Genomic DNA, 24,711 nt, shown 5'->3' on the forward strand with positions numbered 1-24,711 from the left:
TCTCCTAATTTATTGCAAAAATTTCTTTCTATAAAGAAAAAAAACTTTGAACAATGGTCCATTTTCAAGATGTCTCCTAACAGGTAGTCTAACAAGAGACAAATAGTGTCTTAAAATTTACCAGTCATCTTAGGGCCAAATAGAAGAAAGCATTTATGCCATTGGGTAAGGCATTGGTGCAATCTCTGGAATGCCACATATGGGTCAGATCCTCACATTGAAGAAAGGTTAATTCACGTTGGTGCTCCTGATGTCTCAATACTGATTAAGATAAAAGAAATTCTGCTCTCTTATTCTGCTCTGTTTATCTCCCTAGTTAACCCTCTGAGTTAGCCGATTCATAGTCAGGTTTGAAGAATGGAAATACTTGTCATCCTCTACGCCCACACTGTTACTGGCACTTAGGGAAGTCCTTGGGCTGGACGTTTGGGCACTTGGAGCATATGATGTTAAGAGATTCGGTTAACTTGATGTTTTGGAAGTGGGTGAACTTTGAGATAGTGCTTGAAAAGGGGAGGGACTTAGCAATAAAGGTTTGATCTGTAGGGTAAGAGATGAGTTTCCTGTTATCTAGAAGAGGTCTATGCTGACTGCTAAGTCTGCGCTAATCTGGTTTAGGAATTGAAGTGTGATTTAATTTCTGATTTCTCAATGAATGGAATATGCAAATCTCTTTTTTTGTGGCCAATCCCTTAATTATCTACGTAGGGAGATCACATATTAGCACATCAAAGAAAACCAATTAACAAGCGGTAAGACTTTGCTATAATTACTGTATAGGTAAAAATGTAAGACACAAAGTAATTTATTTAATCAATTCTAATGTATTAATGTACTTGTTTCAGGAAAGAATATTGGGGGACGTGGTCACAAGATTAGTGACTATTTTGAGGTAAGGTTTTTGTGTGTTTGTAAAATTTACTTTAGTTTTAAAATATACTTTTAGGTTTTTTTGGATGTTACAAAATTTTTGCTTGTAATGGACAGCCCTCTTGAGAGGATACTGTTTCTTCTTTATGGAAGTTTATGAGTATTAAACCTTGAAGTAGAGATACAGTGGTCTCTTGGTGCAGCCTGAGCTAAAATACAAAAACCATTTTCTTTCATGCTTTTCTTTTAATGGCCAAAGGCTACCCTAATACAAGTAATACAGTCTAACTTACAAATTCTGTGTACAGATGAGTTGTATCATTCAGTAGATGTATGATGTATTTTGATAAGAAGATTGACTAATTGGAGGGCCATATCTTCTCTACAGTACCAAGGTGGAAACGGCTCTAGTCCAGTGCGAGGCGTACCTCCTGCAATCCGATCTCCTCAGAATTCACATTCCGCTCCTTCTTCTGTGAGTTTGTGAACTTCATAGCTGCTGGAGATACTTTCATAGTCTAAAAGTAGCATAATTGCTAAAGGAGGGGATCCTGGGAAGGAATTCATTCTTTCAACAGCAAAAAAAAAAAAAAGAATCAAGTTAAATATTAAAACTAAAATTTTCTGTTAACATTGGGACTTTTTTCCTAAAACATAATTTTTAAATACAAAGTAATTATGTTTAACGTTGAGTGAATGTTAAAATGTTCTAATGATATCTATTCACAAGCCTCAGACAAAAAAGGGGAGGATGTTTGTTACTTACGAGGAAACTGAACCCCTAACTCAGGACTTCAAAAGCTCAGTTTTTGATAAATCATAAGTTTTTAAATAAATGACACCTAATTTGCCTGTACCCTTTTAAAATTGTCTTTGTTGGTCATGCTAATTAATTTTTTTCCTCCTCATGTGCACAATTTCGGTGTTAAGCATACCCTCATGTGATTTTAAATGGACAAACAGATTCTGCCAGTTACAGAAAGGATTTGTTTTCTCTGCTGGTAGACCTCAGCTTTTATTCCATGTACTTTCAACTTCAGGCATCCTCTTATTCTTGGTAACAGTATGGAGTGTAATACAGATTGTGGAATTTGGCTTGAAAACAGTCTCATTCACACAAGCTAGTGCGTTTTGGGAAGTTTCAGCAATGGGATTTATGTTCTGATCTGCACTAGCTTCTTCCCCTTTCTGGTTCTCCCATGGGAAATAACCACTCCAAAAATAACTCACATTACTGTATTTTTGAGTTGTGAAAGCTTAGAATCAGAAAAATAAGTCTCTGTAAGACTGACATCACTTTATGTCAGTCTTGTATTGTATTGTCATAAATCTTTCAGTCTGTTTCCCAAAAGTGACACTGAGTTTTCTCAAAGAATATATTGCACCCTTTCTAAACTGCAAGTGATATATAACAGCATAGTGATAGCTCTCAATGCAGTGCTCCAAGTAGTATCTTCTGTAGTAAAGATACCTTATTTCTCTATTCTACATTATTTTCTTGCCAAGAGTTGTAAACAAGGCTATGTTCATTATTGAATATTACACTTGTATCTAAAATCCTTTGTTTTCATGCATTCCAGGTTCGACAGAATAGTCCTTCTCCTACTTCATTAGCTTTCGGGGACCACCCTATCACGCAACCAAAGCAGTTATCTTTTAAAATTACTCAGGTAACTATTTTTGAGTAGAGCTATCCTATATCATTTCTGACTGTAGGAAAAACTAATAGATATGTTTATTTCTTTGTCTTTCAACTTCTAAACTCGTAAAGGCTTTCAAAAGCTTTGCTTTTTACAATCCGCCAAAGCGTTTTTTCTTTTAAGTTCAACAGCTCATAATTTAAATCTCTTTCGGTAGTTTTGTATTCTGCACTTGCTCTGCTTCCAACATTGCACTTTATGACTAGGTAGATGACCACATCGTTGGTAGGCTTTTGCTCAAGATTTTAGCTGTTGTGTGATCTTAGAAGTAGAGGCTGCTCTTTCAGGCAGTATTTGAAGTGACAGCTGCTGTTGTCATATTGCATTTAAAATATGACATTGAAGAAGAAAAATGAGATGGTAATCAAAATGATCAAGATACAGTTCTGTCTTGACTCTTAAAAGTCGAAAGCAACTGTTTTATCCGCTCTGCCATTTCTGATGTGATCTGTTCTATCTTTCACAAGTTAGTCAGCACAAGACTACTTCACCTGTTGACCCAATACAGAGAATTTAAAGTAATTAGCTGACATTTATGGTCTTGCCCTGTTTTATATGCTTTTTTGTGAACAATAACTTTTCAGTTAGTGATGAAATCTTTTAACACTGTTAGTGGTTTTTCCCAACTGTTCACAGTCATCCTCATGAAGAGGGAAAGCAGTTTTGAATAAGAACCTTCCATGTCACTTTCAAAACACATGAAAATAGGATGTGCTGGTCTTGCTGAACGTTTTAAAGCAGTTTATTTCTCTACATAACAAACATGAGAAAAATAATGCTGTAATTGTTAAAGGAAAGGATAAATATTTCAAAATGTTCTTTTTAGACTGATCTCACAATGCTGAAACTAGCTGCACTAGAAAGTAATAAAAATCAAGACTTGGAAAAGAAAGAAGGTCGTATAGATGACTTACTCAGGGTAAGTGTTAGACATGCGGTAAAGATATTCGGAACATCAGGCAGTGAATCTGAGGCAAATATTTTAAATGTTTGAATAATCCTTGTTTTTAAAAATTACCCTGAAGTTACCTAAATGAAAAGGTGAAACAAGTTTTTAATTTCTGTAAATTTTTTTTCTGAAAATCGGAGAAGTCTGTAAAATTAAATGCATAAGGGTTTTTTTTCTGCTTCTGTGCTATGACTTGTTAGTCATTAAATATGTTTATAGACTTTCTGAAGGTACAAAACAAGCTGATGCTGTTTTGCAGGCAGTTGATTAATTCCTTAAATTGATAATATAATTTCACGTAACAGTGGGTTTTTTGTTGTTCTAATTATGAATAGCAGTTATCAGCAGGACAACTGTTGGCAGTTTCAGAATGGAGGTGATTGTGACAGAAATTATTACGGGCAATAAATAACTACTTTTAATAAGAAACCTATGCTATACTATGCTCTAAGACCTGTTTTCAGAAAAAAAATCTTAATGACTTCTTGAAAGAAGTGTTGGAGAGATGATATATATAGAAATGAGAAACAAAAAAAACATATTCACAAGTCATAGTCTGTTTAGTGTTTATATGTAGACAAGTACATATTAACCCATGCAATCGTACATTATAAAATTGTACATGTAGACTGTTTTAGCACATGTTCAACAGTATGGGATAGACAAATCTAACCTTTAAAAATAATAATGTACTTTTAAACAAAATAATATTTGTGTGGGTTTTTTTACGGTAATATGTTCTAACTAGATTTAACTTAGGGGACTTGTTAAACTTTCTACTCAGATAATTGAAACTTTTATCATTGTAAATTTTTGTTTCCTTTTAAATTAAAAATGTTAGTATTTAACATGACTTCGGCAATCAGATATAAAGGATCCAGAGCTAAAATTAAACTTTTGGTTTAACACCGAGGACTGGAAAAATGATGGATACAATGCTTTTATATATTATTTATATGCTGAATGCTCTGTAAAACAGAATGCAGCTCAGCGTAAAGAAAATAAAAAAGGAAGCAAGACATTCTTCTACAGATTGGGATAGATCTGTGAAATGCGATTTTTGCCTGTATATATATATATGTTTATGCATGTTCCTTACTTCAGTCATGTGAAGGTAGATACCTTTATTTTCTGTGACAGCTGATTTAAAAAAAATAGTGTTTTGATATATCTTTTCATATTTTATATATATTTGTTAGGCTAACTGTGATCTTAGAAGACAAATAGATGAACAACAAAAGCTACTTGAAAAATATAAAGAAAGGTTAAACAAGTGTATTTCAATGAGCAAGAAGCTTCTAATTGAAAAGGTAAGTTTACTGCTTTTAAAATGTTTGTGATTAAAAACTGTGAGGGTGCTGTCGAACTCCATTATGATGCCTTCATTTTCACTTTAACTTTTTCTCATTAGTCTCTGAGGCTGAAACTTCATATGCATGGTCTCTGTCTGGCAGTAAGTGTTTTTATAAGCCTGAATAGGCAAAATAAAATGTTGAGCCTTTTTCAGATCGTGGAAAATGTGCCTTTTTTAATTTAAAGGGGGAGGAGTGTCCTATCATGAGTAATTCAGATACAGCAAAGCATAAAATATAAGAATTTAGGATGTGGCCAATTTTCAGGACAAACTTTAAGAATAAGATTACAGTGAATGAAAAAAATTTCTGAACATAATCTGTTGTGGAGAGGAGATGGATAAAATCTCTTTGTGAGACTCTTAAGTGGCTGAGACAATTTTTGATCTAAAATGAGAAAATGCTATGTTAGCTCAGAATTAATGGAAACAAGGAACTGAAGGTGACCGTTTACCTTCATACTACCATGAAAGAAATATTTATTTCAAATTTAATGCCAGTTATATTTAAACAATTTCTTAAAAGACAAGGTTCTTGTTTTTCTCTCTCTTCTTTTAAATAGCCTTACTTAAAAAAAAAAAACTAACAAAAAGTGAATAGAAAATCAGCTTATTACAAATCAGGATACAAAAAAGTTTAAGGTAAACAGCCAAGTCTGTTCCCTAACACTGGCTGCTAGATGCTGCTATCAGATACAAGGGCACAAACTGATCCATTAGAAGATTATAGAGAGCTTCCTCGCTAGCATGCCATAAATAAATTATTGCAGTCCTTTTTAAGTTCCAGCATGAGGGGAATGCAGGGCAAACATGCATCAGATCTGTTCAGCATGCTGCTAGGTGGGCACCTTCAGACTGAGAATATCACGTAGGCCATTTTTTGTGAAAGGTCATGCAGGCCTCCTCTTCAGTCTGGAAGTCTGTTTGCACAAAGATCCTTAATTCTGTCAACTTCTCACTTTTTTTTGTATACGTGTGTGTGAGAGGGATTTTGGGCCATAGGCATTTCTTAAGAAGCAAGCATTTGTAACAATTAAAGAAGTTTCTGTCCATCAGCAGTGTTCACAGTGCTCTCTCTTCTTGTGCTGAAGCAGGCTAGGCAGACTCAGTCATTTATCACATCCCAAGGATGCTTGTGGTAGTAGTGTGGTTCTGAGAAGGGCATCTGCTTCTATTACTGCAAGTGAATATCTGATTGCAGTTAGGTCTACCTGCAGTGCATTCCCACGTCCAGATTCCTGAGCTCAGTCAGTTTGGTACAAGTAGTAACATAGATGCTCTTTCAAGGGAGTTTCCAGGCTAAGTATAGTAGGTGCACTCTTTCTGATATCTAAGCAGGCACATTTAGTATAATAGACATGTACAGACATAATTATATGCCTGTATGATGCTGACACTTTATCAGTTTTGCTGTATTTACAAATAAAATGTTTTGTTAATTATGAAGAACGGCGAACTTTATAGGAAAACTGAGTCAAACTCAAATTTTTTTTTATGCACAAATCGTCATTACTACCAATTCTGACAACTGCAGATGTTTGAGTTCTGCAGAAATTAGTATAAATGGAGTAAAGTAATAAAGGATATTTTCATCTACTCTCCTTTTATCCCTCCCTTAGAAAGTTGTTGGAGGAAAAAACCTGAGTGTTTTACCGACTTTTTGAACACTTTAGTATTACTAAATATGAATATTTTTTTGTTTTCTTAGAGCACACAGGAAAAGCTGGCAAGCAGAGAGAAGAGCATGCAAGACAGATTACGCCTGGGGCATTTTACAACAGTTCGTCATGGTGCTTCATTTACTGAACAGTGGACAGATGGCTTTGCATTTCAAAATCTTGTGAAGTTAGTCAATGCTATGTTCTTAAAATTCTCACTAATTGTTAGTTCCCTCTAGTGGATTTTTTTATTACTAAGGTTCTGGGATTGGAGTGTCTTTTCATACGTTGTATTTTGCTTTGCCTTTTGAAGACTTGAGAATACAGTACAGAACTCCCTTATCAACTGAGAGAATACTAAGGCTGGGTGTCTTTGAAAGACAGTTTGGCTTCACTTGATTTTAACTATCCTTAGAAAAGCACGAATGTCCTAAATGAGCAGTACATAATTATTCAGCTCAGCTGGTAGAAGGAGCTATAAAACTAAATCAGTTATTTTTCAAGCAGCTAACTGTGTATCACTGGTGATCATTGGGGCAGATGAGGTCTGTGAACTTCTTATTGGTTGCATAGGCACTGCCTGTGCATCCATCACTGTAGCAGCTTTTTCAGGCATCCAGCTCCTCAGTGCCATGAAGGAGGAGTGACAGATTTGGCAGCCTCAGGTAGGGTCTAGTGCAAGTGGATGGGGGAAAGAAGCCACCTGGGAAAGAGCTGCTGCAACAGGTATTTCAGCAGAGATGGCGCCAAGGAAAAGGGGTCTGGGAGACCATCAGAGATGGTGGTAAAATAATTACGCAATGCCTCAAAAGGTGTTCTTTGGTAATGAGTCTGATTCAGTCTTTAGGGAGAGAGAGAGAAAGAGAGAGAGAGATAAAAAAGTAATTCACCAAGATTTTAGTTTTTGAAGGGCAATATGTAGTCTTAGCATTATGTGATTGCCTAGGACATTGTTTTTTTAAGGCAATCTTAAAAACAATCTGTATATGTGTTTTGCATAAAAGCTGTAATTGTTTGCCATACAACAAAACTGATTTAGGAATGGTCAGATCAAATTCAGTATTTGGCCTATAAAAATCGAGTACTCTCTATTGATTCTGTTACATTTCTTTTGATGGTATAAAAGAAGGTATCCAGCAGCTCAGATATGTTTTTTTCTTTTTCTAGTGCAGAAATCATGTGTAGCACTTTCAAAAACAAAACAAAACAACCCCAAAACAAAAAAAACCCACCACATATTTCAAAAGTATATTGTGCCAAAACTTTAGCAAAATTTTTCCACCTCATGAAGAACATTGGTGTTCTTTTTGCTAGGAAACATTTTCACATGTACAGTAAGTTTTCTAAAAATTTCTTAATGCTTTATCAGTTAAAAAGATAGTTCTTTAAATATGCAAAATGATGAAACTTTAATAAAGCTTTTTTTGGGGTTTACAGGCAGCAAGAATGGGTGAATCAACAAAGGGAAGACATTGAAAGGCAAAGAAAGCTCCTGGCCAAGCGAAAGCCTCCAACTACAAATAATTCTCAGGCACCATCTGCCAATTCTGAACCCAAGCAGAGGAAAAATAAAGCTGTGAATGGGGCAGAAAACGATCCCTTTGTTAGACCCAATTTACCACAGCTGTAAGTTTAACATTTCAATCAGTCTTTTACATAAATTCTCAGATATTGTCTGTGTGAGTTCTATTCAAATAACAGCATAAAAAGACACTCAGTATATTCAGCAGTTATATTCTCACTGAGGACTTGCTGATGTTAGGGAAATTTGCACCACTGCCTAGGAAGATGTCGTACAATTGCCCAATTTATTTTTGGTAAAGTCACCAGAGAAAGGCCCATTCTGTGTTTATGCAATGTTCCTTCTGTTTTCCTGATCTAGAGGAGTCCTTATTCTGGTTTCTTACTCTTGTAATGTCACTAGTACCTATTGAACTTCCCTTGATCTACATTGGTTTAGGAGCCTCTCCTTTAGGTAGAGATCATTTCATTTTTCATATAACAGTCTTCAGCTGACAAGAAAAGCTTTTTTTCAGCCTTTACTATTTGAAGACATGTGTCTAGAAACAAATGGAATTTTTTTTTTCCCCTTCTGAATGCTAGATCCTGAGAGCAACTGTCAAAAGTTACTGATCCCACTTCACATATTGACAATGTTGAAATTTTTTGTCATTTAAACATAAAAATTGAGAGCTATCAAAGAATTCTCCATTTTTCAAGTGACAATTTTTCCTGCAGACAGAAATGGCATAATTCAAGGCACAGACAGATGTGTTCTTGACATTTGAGTATTTCAAGAAGTTGCTGCTTGGAGATATTAGTTATTGCCCTTGATGCTAAGAGGCTGCAGCTGATAGTGTATCTGTTCCTAGTCAGCTTAAATAAAAAGTAAATAACTAGGGTTAAAAAGACTAACAAATTAATCTGCTACTTTTGCAGAAGTAGGCTACATGTGTTGGACATGGTCAGCTCTCACTTGTGGAGGCAGTAATTTATACCTCTGGGGGCAGGGGGTAAATAAATTACTCTGGTTAGATCTGCAAAATACATGTGTTTGGACCATTGGTTTGAAGACAGCTGCATATGTTTTGCATAACGCATCATTCTTAAAGTTCACATTGTGAAATTGTTTGGCTGTGACAAAAATACCATGAAAATACAGTAGTAAGGATGGCGATGTAAGCAAATCTTGATTAGTGTTACTTGTGTATTTTGGTAGAGAGCTGAAGAGTCATTGCTCAAATTGATTCTTTAGTACTACTTAGCGCCTACATTTCTTCTTCCTAGAACATAATTAATACTTCTGAATAGTACGGTAAAGATTACCATCATGTTAAAAATACATTTTTGTTTGAATGTAGTACCTCTTGTTATTAAAAGTTAACATTTAAATAATGGAAAAGACCTGAAAAATTACGGAACTTTTAATTTGCTATCTTTTGGCCATGTCTTCGTTCATGTTAAATTTCCATAATCTTATTGCTGCTTAAAGAGGTGATAAAGTACACATTTGGGAAAAAATATGGAAGACGTTCTAATTATTAAGTAGGACAAAATGAATTCCTGATTAATAGACTTCTGAATATTTTCTGGTGTTATACAGTTTTAAATAATTTCCAAATGATTAAAAACTTCAAGTTTTCATTTTATTTGGATTAACCAGTTACATGTTAAATGGCACATGAAAATGATTGCTAGTTATAGAATTGCCAAGAGAACAATCAGAATTGCCCTTTTGGGTGTAAAGCTAGCATAATTGTAAGCTGTTATTGAATCAAAACTGTTTTGCCTTTAAGTGTCCTAATTTGATCATTATATAATCTAGATATGAGATTGCTTGCCTATATGGTAAGATTATAAATTTTGTTTCAGACCTTTTAGAAGGTCTTTAATATGTCCTGAGATCACAGAATCATTAAGCCGCATCATGCTCTTACACCTTTACTTGAAAGGGTTTTTTAAATGTTTGTATTTAGTATTTGTTGTAGTTTTGTATAGCAGTATTATGTGTTGACTCCTCTCTGCTTCTCAGTACAGAATTAAATATGTTTTGTGTATCTTGGTAAAACAGTTATTAATTGTGCACTTCCATTTTAGAGTAAATTTGTCATCTGCTCTATGTGATTCCCTCCTATTAGATTGTGCTTATCACTGTTCCTGTGTTACTTTGAAAGTAATGATCTTAATTAGTATAGCTAAATGGAAGAGGTTCTGTTTTATATGAGGCATGGGAAAATGAAGAGCTGCTTGAGATTAATGAACTAAACCAGTAGTAAATCAGTACAACATATATGCAAGTGATTAGGCAGATCTTTTTCTTTAAACAAACCACTAACTTGCTAGCAGTTGTTAGCAACAAGTGTGTCTACCACTGTGGTGTTTGCTTTAGAAAATGTCTCCAGCTGCAGGTATTGACAAGACAAAATGATCCATAGCTTTGTAACAAGCAGTATTATTGAAGCCCTTTCTGAAAACAGGTGTTAACTGTTTTGAAATGGATTGAAGGTGTTGCCTGAGGCATTCTTAATAAGGGCATTGTTTTAGTTTAGCTGAATATACTATGGTCTCTGATATGAATTTAAAAGCAAAATTTTTGCACTGAAGTTATTAGTATAAAAGTGGCCATCTGCCAGTCTCCTATGAGTGAATGGTGGGTTTGGTGTTCAAATAACATGCAACAGGTGAGTCTAAACACTGTCCTGGTTTTCCATCATTCTTCCCTTTTTGTGGCCCAAACCAAAACTAAAAAATAGTTTCAGTTTTGAGAGATCTCTTCTCTACTGAGAACAGTAATTTTATTAGCCTTACATGAAAGGAATAAATTGAAATATATTTAAAGAAAAAACATTTATTTGAAGTAGAGGTTGCCGCCTTAGCCCTGGAAAAATCTGTTTGAAAACTCTATTCCAAATTCCTTGGAGGCTTGAGAAATTATAACGCTAGTCCCTGCTTCTTGGAAGCAGCTCTTATCTTAATAGACAATTATTTCTAGGAGCAATGTTTTATTTAGTTTAAGTGGTGTAGTCCTTCCTGTGCAGCTTCAGCCATATCAGTTGTATTCACTTCCCAGTCAGTTCTTCCTCTGCTTCCCAGTTCCTCCATGGGAGTCAGCATACATTCTTCTCCTTGCATGCAGTTTGGAATAGGAGAGCAGAGGGAGCTGGCAGAGTTTGTTACTGTAGCTGAACAAATGCATCATTTACAGGGAGCATTCTGTTCTGTATGGAACAAATAAAAATATTTTCAGAAACTTTTTCAGGCTGAAGTGCCAACAATGTGTCTGGGCTTTACAGGACAAGTAAAGACAGCTCCTTTCCTGAGGCAATCTCTTTATAAGGCAAACATGGAAACAGTGGGCAAAAAGACCTCATGGAAGGCTTTGACTTGGTCAGCGTCTGCCCATCCTTGTAGAAATTCGAGGAACTAGAGTGAGAATAAGGTTGGACCAAAAAGGAGCGCTTCAGAAATTGTAGCCAAAAACTTGTGTTGGATGTGTGCATGGCTGTTTGGGGGCATGGCCGCATTCTGCTGTGTCTGTGTATCCAGGATGATTTTTCAACTGGGAAAAGGTGGGAGGAGAGATGACTGTAAATGCGCCAGGCTTGATTGTCATGACAACCAAGGAGCACGTGGCCGTTTTGGTTTTTTTGTCTTGTCTGTACCCACTTGTAAGAACATTTTGATCATAGAAGAGGGTTTTGTCTGAACTTGTGAGGAAGAAGTGCAGAGAAGATCAGTTAGGTCTACCCATGCATACTGTGTCAAAGCCTTTGAAATTTGGCTGTGAAAATATTGTTAAACAACTGGAAGGCCTATTTTTGCTAATTAAAAAAATAATGTTTAAATTGGTGATAACCAAGCCTTTCAGGCCAGGTAAGATGTCCAGTTTCTTCCAGCAACAAGTACAGGTGGCACACCATGGCCCTACACATCACAGGAAAATTACACTACATGCACAGAATATGTCCAGTGGTTTTTGGGGAATTTCAGGAATTCATTGCATGTGTATGATAGTTCATTTGGCTGCAGACAGTTAAAATACAGCATTTATTGCACAGTAATTTTGAGCAGAAAAGATTGCAGTCAGGACCAGACTGTTACCAGATTAATTCATGCAACCTACTCCCAGCTGCTGTTCTTCCCCAGTGCTCCTCAGATTCACCTCAAGCCAACTTAAGTCAATTTAGTGGATGGCAGCAGCCAGTTTCTGGCGAGCATCCCTCCCCTGTGCTCCTCAACCTTTCTTCCTCTGCATCTGATGAGACTTGTGTGTCTCAGGTGATGGAGGAGTAACCCCTTCTGTGGGAAGTGATGGTGTCTCATAGGTGACTTCTGTTTTCAGAAGGTGCCTCCGGTGTGCTGCTGCCCTGTGAAAGGCGGTGGGCGGGTGGATGCAGGTGGGAAGCAGTGGGCTGATGGGAAGCAGTCTCTAGGCTGGATGTTTTCAGCCTGTGCAGCGGGGTGGTGGCCTATAGCCAGAAAACAGACAGCATGCACACTGTCATTGTTTTACTGCTATTTGTTGTACGCTATTTTAATATGAATATAAAGTACAGTATATTTATAGATAAAAAGTAATAAACTCCTACTTCTAAAAAAAAAAAAAGTAAATGTTTCTGACTATGAGGGAATAATGTTTTGGTTTTCATAAGTAAATGAACAAAATCCACAGTGACTATGTCTCTGTACGGTTCAGCGTTTTATATGCCTTCCTCCAAAACGTGGTGGTCAGTAATGACAGTTTCAAATTGCTGTGAATCATGCTGTGCCTCTAATAGAGTTAGATTTGTAAGGAAATAGAAAAATGGAAAACAGTCGTTTATTGGGATATAGCATGGAAATATGGAAAGAGTGACTTCAAATCTTAATGTTTTCAATATGACCTCTAACTTGTGCTCTGTGCTCAAGAGGGCTATTTAAGAACTTTTTGGAAGGCAATACTTGGTAGAGCTGTCTAGGCACTTTGTCATAACTCTGCATAGATAGCTGAGGTTTTATAAAAAGGATGATATTTCCTATATTATGTTAGTTTTTCAGGGGATCTATGGTTTTAGAGCTCTCAGTGTTCAATGAAAATTCTGGAAGGTCGTGTCATAAACTTTGTATTTTCAGTGTGTTTTACTTGTGGTTCAGCTTTGCTAAGCCACTTAAATACTTTTCTTTCTGAGAAAGACAACTTCACTATCTGCGTTTCTGGAAAGGCACAAACCTGCAATTTATACTGCAGACAAGAATCTGGAAAGAATAATATTCAACCTCGTACACATTGGCATTGATCCTTTGCCTTTTTTAATTGAGAACTTAATCTGTGTTAGAGTAGTTTGCTGTTTGAGCAGAAGTATTGAAAAAATGTCAGGGATGCTGCTGTGAGTTGTCTAGCGTGGCCTTGATGCTCTCTTTGATAGGTCTAGCAGATGCATTCGAGCAGGAATTAGAGCATTGTTTTCTTAGGTTTCTTGCTGCTGTTTGGACTGCACAGAGAATGCATTGCCAGCTTTCCTAGCTCTTGAGACACCCCATTTCACATTTGCTTTAATGCCTCTTCTTTTAAGATGTAGCATAAATTGTCTAACCCCAGAGGAGATTCTGCCAGGAAAAGAATATAAACGTTCAGTCCCAAAATCTGGTACTAAGGGACCTTTTGCCTTTCTTGGAGCGGCAAATTTCCTCACTCTGTTGCCTTCAGAGTGTTTGGGGATGTCTATTGACTGGAATACAAGGCTGCTTTTCATTCCAGTAGGAAAAAAAGATGCCGGGAAACTTTGTATGATGCTTCTTAAAAGAAAGGATTGCTTCCTTCTCAAATTCTGACAGGACATGGTCATGGGTGCTTTTGTCACCTGATCTGGGTGTGACCTGATCTATACGTTATAGACCAGAAGGTTGATGAATTAACTACAGTCTTATGAAGCTGTTTCCAGGTTCTTGGAAATTTAGATGCTGTGGTCAAAAAAGAATCGAGCAATTTCACTAATATTCATGGAAAATATCTGGTCAACTAAATCTTCTGTCCTGGCCGAGTCAGAAAAGGGGCAGTGAAATTCAGTATTTATGAAATCAGGAATAGGAAAGGGCTCTATGAAAGCTTCAGAACCACCAGGTTTTATCCTGAAAAGATGCACTCCTTTAGTAACAACTTTTGAGACCAAATAAACACAGGGTTTAGAATTCTGAAAACTATGGCAAACTTCATCCAAATGTAAAAGGGAGGAAGAAGTTTTACAGTTCATTAGATGGCTGCAAATTTTATCGAAGCTGGCATTTGCTGTAAGAGAAATCTGAATTGGTGTCCCTCACCTCTGGGGAAATTACTAGTGATTCTCAAGACACTCTAGTTCCTTAGACTTGCAATGTGAACAGCATGTATAGCCTTCTAAACACTTTGTGTAACTTATCTTCCCAGGACAGTTGAATGCGCTAAAATATGGACTTTGTGAAAACATATTATGCTATTAGTTTTAGCTTTGCATCATGCAAGAAATAGTAGACCTAGGCAAAACACTAAAATGTTCAATTTTAATTTGTTCATAGGGATTTGTGTGAATCCTTTCAAGGAGGCCATACGTCTTTCTCCTTCCCTATCCCTGGTCCCCCTTCATCATATGCATACGATTTCTTCTCTGGAACTTGAAGTCTCTTTGGTTTCTTTTCTTTGGTGGTTTGTCTTCTGTGTCTTTTTTGTTCATTTGTCAGACAGATACTGCCTGCGGTCAGTTTGTGGGTTTCTTAGTTACTAATCTGTATGAACGGTCTAGATCCTCTGGATGATAACTGAGTTTGTGTCCTAGCAAGTCTACAGACAGTGAGGGGCCACTGAATTAATTGTAGCCTGGAATTTTTTCTCAAAGGAAGATGAAAAGAGAACAAGCAAAGGAGTTGCATGCCAATTCAAAACTGAATTTCTGGTCTCATGCAAAATGTAGTGTTAATGAACTTGGAATGTATGGTTTTGCACTACGTTCTTTAAATCACAGCTCAAAAATCCAGTGTTATCAGTCTTGTCTAGTTGGTTTCTGGATCTCTGTCCTTTGGTTCACTAAGAGTTGTGAACCAAGCAGTGAAGTAGCATCAGCTAAAACACTGGGACGGTGATATGATTTAGGATGCACCCAGATAATCTAACAGGCTATCTGAGAGACCAGAAATGGTCCAGTGGGAGAGGCAGTTAATATTCCAGAATACCAGACACAGAGGCATTCTGTAAGTATGTTTTGACCCTGAAATAACGAACCAAGATGTTCAGATCATTCAAAAATGTAGTCCTAGTATTGTGGCAGTAAATAATTAGCATAAGATACTGTATTTATTGTAGTATTTAAGTAAGAATGCTGTTGTTTTCTTTACCATCATATCAAAGCTATAATTACATGTTTGGTTTGTTTTGTTTTTTCAGTTTGACTCTAGCAGAGTATCATGAACAGGAAGAAATTTTCAAACTTCGATTAGGACATCTCAAAAAGGTATGTATATGGTCTGTTATTCTAAGATCTTTTTTGATCATGTCCAAAACCATAAAAACTAGTGCTATCAAAATAAGGAGAGGGCTTGTTGAGAGATATCTGATTAGAAAACATAATACTAAAAGTGCTGTGCAATTTTATATCTGATAGTTGCTTTCCTTTTTTTTTTTTTTTTTTGCAACTTACCATAAACACTGGGAGTACAGGGGAGCACTAGTGAGTCCATTCAGTGCAAGACTGTGCTGATTCCTTGAATCCTTGTAACAGTGCTGATGCCACCAATACTGCTCTTGTTTCAGAGCTGAGGAAGTGAAGTCAGCCAAGGTTGATATATAGGCTTTTTACACTAGATTTTGACCTTTAAAAAGGTCGAATTTATAAAACATTGCATTTCTGAATGAATATCATGTTTTGATCATCTGCAGTATCCACTTCAGTTGTTATCAGTTAGCATACTACCTATCACAAGAGAGAATATAATTTTTCTACTTTTATGGAAAATGTTTTCTCTGTATCTTAAATTATTTTTGCAGTCGCATATTTTACTCCATTTTTTGACTTTTTAAAAAAACAACAGTACTTTTTTTCTTGAAGCTCATCATTCTAATAAATCTGTGTAATGAGATAATTATGGTATTAACAAACTATTGCTTATTCAAGCAAAGCTTTTGAGGAATAACCTGTGAAAAGGAATGACAGTTGAAGCAGGCAGAAATATCTCAACAAGTGTGAAAGGGAAAGTACCTTTATCTGTTGAGTCATAACTGGTCATAGTGTTTTTCCCCTTGAAATGTTGCAAGAGTCTGTTTCAGGCCTGTTCTCTTCAAATGTACAAGTCACCTGTTATAAATACTACTATAATAAACTGAACTGGGCCCCTTGAGAACACTGATGCTGTTTTTAAAGAATATGACAAGAAAGTACTTGAATCTGTGGTAGGGAATCTGCATATAAACTTGTTGGCACTAGTGAAGTAGACTGCCCACATAGTTCTTCATTGTTAATGCTTTAGAAATAGCACCAGCTTCACAGGAAATTCTGTTAGGAAATTCTGTAGGTTTTTTTCCATGCTTTAACTTTTTTGAAGTCTAATGGAAATTTTAAGTGACATATGAAGGAAGCTATTACAAAGGTGTTGAATACCCAAATTTTGTTTTCACCTTGAGCATCGGTGCTGGGGTACTCTGTATAAGAAGGGACTTCCTTGACTAACTGCCAGAGGGGAAACAAATGTTATTTCTTAGCAAATCGTGTTTGAATATATCTGAAAATAATAATAAAAATACATACTTGTATTTTAATTCTTGTGTGCGATACAGATTTTGTTGTTAACTACGAAAAACAATTTTGTTATCTTCTTTTTACGTGGCTATATTTCTTCCCTAGTGCTTTTTTGCTGGTTACATTTTTTTCTTTTTTCCTTCTGCATATGCTGTTTTGCTGTCTGCTCCTCTTCCTTTTCACTCTCCAGATGCTTTCCTGGTGCTCTTATTTTTGGTGCCCTGTACATGCTGCCACCACCAGTTTTCTTTTCCTTCTGCTCCCCAGGAAATTCTTTTCCAGCTAGCAGCTTTGGTCCTGGAGAGAGGCTCTTGTTTTCTCACTTCCTTTTATATAGCAGTGACCTGAGGCAGCTAAGCTGGTTCATTCTTGCTTAAAGGTATTCACAGCCTGAGTGTCCTAAATAACAGCTGGAAACAATGCAACCAGCCAGTTCTCTTTGGACTAACATTGGCCTATGAACCACATTTTGAGAACCACTGAATTGCATAATATATGAACAAAAAAGCCCAAAAGAGGCATAACTGATGGATTTTTTTTTTTTTTTTTTTTTGTCAGCCTTTGGGAAGAACATAGACAATTGTGTGTGCATAAGTGTGTGGCCTTTTGCGGGGGGAGAAGGGCTAGAATTCTTTGTAAAGGACTATTGGGTTATGAGGAACTGCATATCATTTTAGGGTATTTAACAGAGAACTGCAAGGATTAATCTAAATATGAAAAAAAGAGTTTAACATTGTAGAAACAGGGGCGGGAGGAAAACCCTTGACATTATATGTTAGGAAAAACAAATGGTCCAGCCAGATCTTCTAGCAGATTAGTGTTACTTAGTCTTAAATTATTAGGAATTTGATTTTTGTTTTCTGAATGGAGGTTGATCTAGTGTCTTCTTCTGGGATGAGAGTTTTTTTCCTTAGCTTATGGGGATGGACTCAAGATATCCACTGAAATCATCTAGTCTGGATTCCTCAACTCGTTGGAAATGTGGTCATTTAATGTGTGGTTTAGATTATCAATACAGTTGTTGTTTCAGGATGTGGTTTTATGATATACAGTATTGGGAAATGCCAGCTTTACAGCGTTTTCTCTCCTCTTGGCTGACTTCTGCCTCCATCCCCTTGTGCTATGACTTGTTGCCCTGTTTCTTTTACCAGCACCACCAGGTTGTGCAGTCACAGTTTAAATTGGATTGTAGAACTGATCTAGATCCTTTTAAAAACCAAATATGTATCTTTTTGTGAGGCTTGCGCCTCACCTTTTTTAAAAAAAAAAAAAAAAAAAAAAGTAAAGATTGATTAGTTTTCCAGTTTGGTTCACCATGTGGCTGTACAAGAGGCTGTGCCAAAATAACAAGAGATGATGTGGGGCACCGCTTCCACTGGCACTGCTACTAAAAAAATACGTATCAGATGCCAGGCCTTCTTTTTCCTTTTCAGCTAGAATAATTCCATAATTACGAGCTTTCTGGTATGGACTAATTTTGTCTCCCCTTTATTCAAACTTTCAAGTTCTAGAGGTACTAACTGAAATCAATATAACCCTTTCTACAATGTCTTTCAAGGAGTATACCTTTTTCACTTCGAGTACAGACACATAGGTTTCCACAAATTAGGCATCGTGAATTCTTCACTTTTTTGGAGAATCTGAATAAACAACTATTTCGGTTTTTTCTAATATGTAACATAAAGATGAGATAATTTTAGGTGCTGAAATTAGTTAGGGAATGTGCACATATCTGACATGCTTCTTTTGAAATTGCACTCAAAATCTTAGGCAATACACATTCTGTATTTGTGATTTTAATAAGATACAAATGGAAAAATCTTTTTAAATTAGCTTGGTTTTGGTGTCTTGTATCAACACCTTAAGAACCTTTCTGCTGTAATGACCTATTCGTTTATTCTTTTTTTGATTTGCACTTCAGCCTCAAAATATTTTAAACGTCTTTTCTTAGTTTGTCAGTTTGTACAAAATCTATAACTGCACATATCTCAGTTTTTTTCTTCTTTGTACATCAATTTCAGAGCGCTTCCCAGATAATTTCTCTCCTTGGCTGAGGTACAAAACCCAGCTGCCTCTCATTTCAAATAGCATCCCTACAGTGCAGAACAAAACTGTGAACATCCCATTACCTGTGGGTTCGTGGGCAGAAAGGTTCCTTGAAACAGGCTTTTGCCTTATCTTTCTGAATTTTTCTGGCTTTAAGAGAAAAGCAGTGCTTTCTTCTAGTTCAGCAGGGTTTTGTAATGTAATGTTCCTCCATCACCACTAGTATTGATGCAGGGGTAAAAATATCCTTTTCAAACGGGGAGTAAATGAGCTTTTATATTTCATTCTTTTCATTTGCAGGAGGAAGCTGAAATACAAGCAGAACTTGAACGTTTGGAAAGAGTTAGGAATCTTCACATAAGAGAACTGAAAAGAATAAATAATGAAGATAATTCACAGTAAGAGACTTACCGTCTTAATTTTGCATGTTTATTTTTAAAATAATGCTCTAAAATCACATTTTACCTACAGAGAAGAGTCTTGTTCATAAATTTTTCTTTGGTTCTCTTTGTTTATGTGTCTATTTTAAATGCAACTTATTTAAACTTTTAAAAAATATAATTATTTATAATTATTAATGGTTTATAACTTATTGTGGTTTTATTTATATATATAAAGTTATATATTATTTATAACTTATTAATGGTTTTATTGAATATGCAAGAAAAAACATAAATACACAGCTTATAGTGCGGGAGAGCTAAAACTTCCTAGACCATATTACTAGACTTAAAAAAAATACTTGTAAGGGAACCTAATGCCACTCACTTAGCTTACAATAATGCAAGAAAATGGCGGGGAGGTCTGATGCAACAGCAGAAATTTTGTGATGCCGTTAAAATTAGTTTTGGTTTTATTGCACTGTAATTTCATTCCTACCTGGTACAGGTACCTAGTAGGAAAAAGACAAATGCGAAGCCTCTTGTACTATGTTAAATGCTACTCTCTACTTCAGCTTGCATAGAAATATATCATAATGTTAAATTGTTATTTAGTATTAGCTATTACTATGTAGATTTGAAAGTAGTAATTACATAACTAAAAAAATGAGTCTGTTTTCCATGATGGCGAGTACAAACACTAACACTACAGTTTCACCAGCACTTTAAGCTGGCACTGTTGCTTGAAAGGAACTGCTTCTGCCTATCCCTCACTACTTCATTATGCCCTTGCCCTGTTCCCTTTCGCATGCTTGCAATGGCACTTCTTTACTGAATGGACACTGGAAATTGATCCAAGTTAAAACCATCTCCTGTGGTTTCTTTTTCTGGATTAATTTTAACCCCGGATCAATTTCCTGGTCTAGTTCTTTGTCCCAGTTGCAAAAATTCTTATGCTGCCATGAGGAGAGAGGGCAGTGCAAGGAGGGAATGAGCAGCCGGGGGAAGGAGATGATGGGACTGGGCTTCTTTCTTTCTGCACTAGTAAATGTTTATGAAACAGTAGCCTTAAGACTTCAGGATTTTATTTTATTTTTTACTTTTCAGACACAATAGAATTATTTATACGCTAAGACTTTTAAACATTAAAGCAACAAAATGTGAAATTGTACTTAACTGTTTTAATGGTCCTCATACCTACCCTACAGGAATACAGAAAATTTTTGTTACCATGTGGCTATAGTGCTAATTGATAGCTAAATTGGTGTTGTGTTTTGAATATGAAAAATAATGGGTGTTGATGCTTAGAATTCAATGGGAGAGTATTTTCTTTTTTAGAAGAGGGTTTTTCTTAAAAAAAAAAAAAAAAGGGGGGGGGGGTCCTTTGACAAGAAGGAATAAATGCCATAGAAAAATGACAAGCTTTGACTGTGTAAATACTGCGTATGTGGGGCAAAGAATGTCCAAATTACAGTCCCAGTTGAAAACAGAGTTACGGGGCATGGACAAGCAGAATACTGCATCTTCACTGCTGATTTTCTGCAGCTGATGTTGACGTATTTTATGGTACAGAACGAAAAGCTTTAAACTGTGTGTTCATGTATTTGTGGGAGTTTAAACTTGAGTATTTACGAAGTGGCCAAGCTGCAGCTTATACTTATAATACAGAAGACAGACGCAATGGAGAAGTAATCTAGGTCTGTAGCCCCTGCTGTCTTTCCTAACATGTCTTGGCAACTTGACCATTTGATAAGGGAGAGGGTTCTGAGGCAAAGCAGCTCTTGGGTCCTGAGTCAAATCCTGTTGTGTTTTCAGCTTCCAGCTGTGGTGCAAATCTGAGCCCTCTTTCTTGTTTTAGCAACGTTCCCCTTTACGTCCCTCTACCCATGTATGCCCTCCCCAAGCATCCCGAATATAAAGTAGACAACAAACTCACCTGTTTGGGGTTCCAGCCTTGACTATGAAGAGTAGGAATATTGCCCATTTTAGAGATGGATAAACTTGGATGTATGCATGTGTTCTTTACAACTGCACTGGGATAACAGGACAAGTTGAGAGTGCAGGTTAGGGCTTCCCTGTCTGGGTTTAGAGCCCATGTGATGCTGGGGCTACCTGCAAGGTGCAGGTTCTGAGCCACGGAGAGACACACAGAGTAGCAAATGCAGCAGTGGAGAGGGAAGATGGTAAGCTTCACAAGATTGGCCCTAATAGAGGCGTGCATGTAATAGAAGGACCAAGAAATTATGAATCTAAATTTGTTGAGTGTGGGTTTAAAGAATTGGGCTACTGGTCACATGACATCAATCGCCTAATGATGCTACCTCTAGATTTGTTATTTCTTCTACACTGAGTGTATTACTGTTCATGATTTTTTTAAAAATGTCTTTAGCATTGAAATAAAGTATTTTCATAGTGAGGAAAAGGGAAGTTTTATGTTTAAAAGGGGCACAACAAGCAAGAACATGCATCTTCCCTCAGATACTTGACTATGACCACACCTCCAAAACTGTAGAGAACATGGAAGGATGGGGTGACCTATTGGCAACTTAGCCCTAAACCCTTCCTTAAAGTTTTCTATGGAGTATAATTGGAGCTGGTCCTAGATTCATGAGTATAGTTGTCTCATCGTTGCACTGGAAATGTGATGAGTATTCACCTCCCTTTCCCCTGGTTGGATGGAAGGATGTAGTTTGTCTTCTGCACGTTTCAGGAGAGAATATGGTCCTTTTCTCTGTCCTGCAACATCGTTTTGTGTTTGGAAGGAGTGTTTTCTTCTTTCTTTTGATTAGAGTACAAGCAGATATTCAGTCCTTTGGTGTGTTTTCCCCGTATTGCTGTTTGTTATTTGTTAACTTCTTAGTGTTATATAAAATCCATTTTATTAAAAAGAGACAGGTATGTACAACAGGTCCAGTCATGTTCCATGTGAAATTGGAAGAATATGTTCCTTGTCTGTTCCAGAAAACTGAAGTTTGAGAATTCTCTAAAATTTGGTACAACAGAGACTGCCCTTATATCTCATGTTTAAATTTAGGGCTGCTTTTCTTATCCTCACAAAAATAGAGAAAAATAACAAAAAGTTTGCCAGAATTGACTGGTTTGATGATGGTGTTGTGATAGCATTTGTACACTAAATAGTCAAAAGGTACTGAAATTGGCCGTGTTATATAGTTGTGCCATAAGGTTACACATGGTGTAATATTGTTCAGCATATTATATATTGCTAGTAAAAAGAAGGCTCCATTTGAGAAGTAATACTGAGAGGTTTACATTTTAGACTTATTTGTATACCTTAAATAGAATTAAATGAATTTTTTTTTCTTTCAAGATTTAAAGATCACCCCACCTTGAATGAACGGTATTTGTTACTCCATTTACTTGGCCGAGGTGGCTTCAGTGAAGTATACAAGGTAGAGTGTCTTGGGTCTGCTAAATCTAATGTTTGACCCATGTCATTTATACATTTAATTTTCGGGGCGGGGGGAGGGGATCTAAATAAGCAGAAGGATTGTAATGTGGTATACTCTTTAAACACTGGATGAACAAACTTTGATTAACCCGTGGAGGGAGATAGCATTACAATAGACTTATCAATAGACTTGTGAATTACATGGCAATTTTTTTTCCTCTGTTTACTGGGTGTTATTTTTATCATCTTCGGTTATAACTTTCCCATATTTGTGGGTTTCTTTTTCAGGCTTTTGATCTTTATGAACAAAGATATGCTGCTGTGAAGATTCACCAGCTTAACAAAAGCTGGAGGGATGAAAAGAAAGAAAACTACCACAAGTAAATATTAATGACTTACGCTTCATATGTTAAATCGAATAGCATTTTATTGATTGTAGAAGCTTAATGTATCCATCTTCTTTTAGACATGCCTGCAGAGAGTATAGAATACACAAAGAACTGGATCACCCCCGGATAGTTAAACTGTATGACTACTTCTCCCTGGATACAGATACGTAAGTACATAAAATGATACATTTTCTAGAACTTGGCAAGGATTTTAGTGCTGTACATTAGATAAACAGAAATTAAGAGTATTTGAACAAAAATAATATGTTCTTGCTTTCAGCCAAAGCATTTAGAGTTTCCTTAAGGGGACTTAAAAAAAACCCCACACTAGTTGCAGAATTTTGTCTCAGCTAAATATTGCAGGCCTTCTATAAAGTGATGAAAACAGTGTTTTGCAACACCTGACTAGCAAGCCCTGCAGGATGTCCTGAGGGTGAAAGGGACATGCAGTGCTGTAATGTTTTTGGGCAGAGCAAGGGCTGCTGCAGGGCAGCTCTGAAAGGCTGCTGTAGCTTAGACAAGTTTTCAAGACTAAATGACATCAGGAGCGTTATTAGCCTAAGTGTGGCCCACGGTCACTGGGCTGCACCTCTTTGCATGAAATTGTGTCACATCTTAAGCAATAGTGAATATGTTTTTCTGTTGAGAAACATGCCTACATAAATAAGGGGGTTTTTTTTAACTTAACTTCTTGTCAATATGGATGCATTTTCTCCTTTGGTGAGTATGAATGGTATGACTGATGCCGGTTTTCATAAGCTAATAGTTATTCCATGTGTTCTATTAACAAATTCATTCATATAGTTTAATATTCAGGCAGCTGTTACTTAAACTTGCCAGTATAAAACTAGGTTGTCATATCTGGTTTCTGATGGTGCAGTTTGATACGTTATTTAATTTTGTCTCTCTGAATTCTACCCTAGGTTTTGCACGGTGTTAGAATACTGTGAAGGCAATGACTTGGATTTCTATCTCAAGCAACATAAATTGATGTCAGAGAAGGAAGCTAGGTCCATTGTAATGCAAATAGTAAATGCACTACGGTATCTCAATGAGATCAAGCCCCCTATTATACACTATGATCTTAAACCAGGTAAATGAGGAATATTATGATTGAAAATGTCTTTTTTTTGTTTGTTTGTTTCCCCCCTATCCTTTATTTTGGTTGTAATTCATGCTTGAAAATACCAAAATTATCTTCTGTATGTCAGGCTTATTGTAAACAAGTGAAAAAAGCGTGTACTTTTCTTTCTAGTTTTATTGCCAAAATCATCTGTCTTTTCTTTGGAAAAATGTTTGTCATAACTTTTCTACTTTGTATTATTTTTATTTGAATTTGTAGAAAATTTGTAGAAAAAAATCATATAGCACATACATTGATATTTAGCAGTATAAACAGATAAGATCATTAGTTGGCTCAATCCTGTCTGATCATTGTGGAATGCTGGTGTGTAAATAATTTTTCCCTTATGTATTTCTTAGCATGTAAAGGATTGAAATAGGTGGTCAATCACTTTCAGCATCCCAGCATAAGCACTTCAAAACAGGACTTTACAGAAGTTTTCTTAACAATGAATAATAAGCATTGCCATAAACAATGTATTCTGTCTTGATTCCATGTCCTTTGTTTTACCACTTTGCATGAATGATGCTTGTATTTTTCAGGTACTTTAATCTGCTACACTTCCAAGCATGGGGTTTGTAATGTAACTCTTAGT

General features: G+C 36.3%; 1 protein-coding gene across 1 annotated transcript in view; it reads left to right on the top strand.

Annotated features, from left to right (window-relative positions):
- The window catches only part of TLK1 (tousled like kinase 1), a 70,649-nt gene that overhangs the window by 37,428 nt on the left and 8,510 nt on the right, over window positions 1-24,711 (top strand). Inside the window, exons 5-17 of the mRNA XM_082312791.1 lie at window positions 846-892; window positions 1,259-1,345; window positions 2,451-2,540; window positions 3,397-3,489; window positions 4,719-4,829; window positions 6,579-6,715; window positions 7,966-8,154; window positions 15,422-15,488; window positions 19,116-19,213; window positions 22,524-22,605; window positions 22,893-22,984; window positions 23,071-23,160; window positions 23,917-24,086. Coding sequence (XP_082168917.1) covers window positions 846-892; window positions 1,259-1,345; window positions 2,451-2,540; window positions 3,397-3,489; window positions 4,719-4,829; window positions 6,579-6,715; window positions 7,966-8,154; window positions 15,422-15,488; window positions 19,116-19,213; window positions 22,524-22,605; window positions 22,893-22,984; window positions 23,071-23,160; window positions 23,917-24,086 — 1,353 coding nt within the window. The remainder of the gene's footprint in view (window positions 1-845; window positions 893-1,258; window positions 1,346-2,450; window positions 2,541-3,396; window positions 3,490-4,718; window positions 4,830-6,578; window positions 6,716-7,965; window positions 8,155-15,421; window positions 15,489-19,115; window positions 19,214-22,523; window positions 22,606-22,892; window positions 22,985-23,070; window positions 23,161-23,916; window positions 24,087-24,711) is intronic.

This window comes from Platalea leucorodia (genome assembly GCF_965183815.1).
Source record: "Platalea leucorodia genome assembly, chromosome: 5".
Lineage (NCBI taxonomy): Eukaryota > Metazoa > Chordata > Aves > Pelecaniformes > Threskiornithidae > Platalea > Platalea leucorodia.